Raw genomic sequence first — 2,441 nt, 5'->3', positions numbered from 1 at the left:
CTCAAACTAGGAGTATAGAAAGGCGAGGCGGGGGGGATGGAAGGGTGAATGTGGCTTAGGGAGTCTCAGCGCGGAGAGCTGCGCTGTAGACTTACCCCAAGAGGTAGATCTAATATATACTTAGGAAGGTACATGAATAACAATTAAAATTGATACACATTATCACTTTTTTCATTCTCAAATACCAATGAAATGTAAAATCTTTTAGATTAAGTTTAATATTATTTTAAAATTTTGTTATATAATTAAAATCAACAGACAAAATATGTTACCTTTAAATATATACCTTGTTTTTCATAATCCTAGGGTATAAAAATATTATTAAGAGTTTCTTTTGGGGATGGAGTGATGGCTCAACAGTTAAGAACACTGGTTGTTCTTGCAGAAGACCTGGGTTCAGTTCCCAGAACGCATATGGCAGCTAACAACTGTCTGTAACTCCAGTCCCAGGGCATCTGATAGCCTCTTCTGACTTCCACAGCATAGCATGACACGGGTGCACTTAACTACATGCAGCCAATACACTCATACACATAAAATAAAGATAATGAATAAATTATTTTTAAAGTTTAAAGAGTTTCTTTTATAACACTATAAGTTGTAGGATATGTATATAAAATAGAAAATGATAATAAGCATATTTATGCTTTCAGGTACAAATAGTTGACTCATGAGAATGGACATTCATCAGAGTACAGGTAGGAGACCTTAATCTCATTTAATAATAGAGAAAAAATCACAAGAGAAACATTTGGATTTGAAGGAAACCTTACTGCAGTTACCTATTCATCAAAAACAAGATTCAGGTAACAGAATAGACTATGCCAGTTTTTTAATTCCACAGAAGAAGAGCTTTAGAATTACCTATCAAGATACCAAAAGATGGAAGCTTTGGAGAAAGAATAATGTCATGAGTACAAAAAAATGAGGATTTATTGGTGACATCAATCCACAGCATTGACATGATCATTTTTGTTTGTTACAAAGTTCACATTGAAGAAGAACACTAGTTTTTAAAAGCAGAACTCTGCTAATGGATTTGCATATTGTTTTATGTAGAGAAATAGGTTGAATTTAAAGAGATTTCATCAATTTATTTATAGATATACAAGATTAAGTTGTTTTAAATAAATGCACATGGAATATAAGCACAATTTGTGTGATTTTAATTGTCTCGCAATGCAAACAGTCTGGAAAAGAATTTTCTCAATGCCCCTGTAACATCTTTGTTCCTCAGGCTGTATATCAGGGGATTGAACATTGGGGTCAAAATGGTATAGAAAAGAGAGAGGAGTTTGTCTGTTTCTTCATACTCATTAGATTTAGGTTTTAGATATGTGATACTGGCTGATCCATAGAATAAAACTACAACTATAATGTGGGAAGAGCAGGTAGAAAAGGCTTTGGATCTTCCTTTGTTTGATGGCAACTTCAGTATGGTTGTAATGATTCTGCTATAGGACACAAGGATCAGCATGAAGGGCATAGTGACAACAAAAACAGTAGATATATAGACCACCATCTCATTCACAAAGATGTCCCCACAAGCCACTTTGAGCAAAGGGGGTATGTCACAGAAGAAGTGGTTAAGTTCATTAGATTTACAGAAAGGCAGAGACATAATCTGATATGTCTGCCCTAGCTGAATGAGAATTGCAATGACCCAGGAGCCGACCACCAGCTGGTTACACACCTTATGGCTCATGACTAGAGAGTAGTGCAGAGGGTTGCATATGGCCACATAGCGGTCATAGGCCATCACAGCCAGGAGGTAGCACTCTGTTGTCCCTAGAATAAGGAAGAAGCACATTTGTGTAGCACAAGAATAAAAAGAAATATTTCCTTTCAAAGTACAAAGATCCATAAGCATTCTGGGCAGAGTGACAGACACATAGCAGATTTCTAGGAAAGAAAAATTCCTGATGAAAAAATATATGGGAGTCTGCAGAGTGGGCTCTATCCTTGTGATGAGAATAATGATTCCATTCCCCAGGAGGATAATCACATAGATGAAGAGGAAGATTCCAAAGAGAAACCAGTGCAATTTGGGAACATCAGAAAATCCCAAGAGGACAAATTCCACAGGCACAGTCAGGTTTATTTCTGTGATTTTCCATTTGTTTTCTTTTGGCAGAGTCACGTTTCTTGACTGCATGTCCTCTTTTCAAATTGTATTGCTATATGAGTTTTGGACTTGATAACTTCTAAACTTCTATCTGAGTGTTGCCATTGGTTATTCTTGGAGATTTGCTTTGAAATCAGGAGCAATGGGTTTATCTGAATAAAAATGAAACTAGTTTTGTCAATACAGTCTCCCAAATGAGTTCAGCATCTTAGGTATGCTTCCCAATTGTATCAAACTGTATCAATAAAATCCAAAGGGCCGTACATTTTTATTCAAATTCATAGGAGCAAGATGTAATGTGGTTAGATTTGAAGTT

The 2,441-nt window shown here is 36.0% G+C and overlaps 1 protein-coding gene across 1 annotated transcript; it reads right to left on the bottom strand.

Moving 5' to 3' along the window:
- Nucleotides 1–1,165: 1,165 nt before the first annotated feature.
- Nucleotides 1,166–2,155, bottom strand: LOC103736337 (olfactory receptor 10AG1-like). The gene has a single exon (XM_008835815.1). It carries the CDS (start codon nt 2,153–2,155, stop codon nt 1,166–1,168), a length of 990 nt encoding a protein of 329 aa, XP_008834037.1.
- Between the last annotated feature and the right edge of the window lie 286 nt (nt 2,156–2,441).

Source organism: Nannospalax galili, unplaced genomic scaffold (assembly GCF_000622305.1).
Source record: "Nannospalax galili isolate Female #2095 unplaced genomic scaffold, S.galili_v1.0 scaffold1678, whole genome shotgun sequence".
Classification (NCBI taxonomy): Eukaryota; Metazoa; Chordata; class Mammalia; order Rodentia; family Spalacidae; genus Nannospalax; species Nannospalax galili.
Note: the sequence above shows the minus strand (reverse complement) of the source record. Positions and strands in the feature narration are given on the sequence as shown.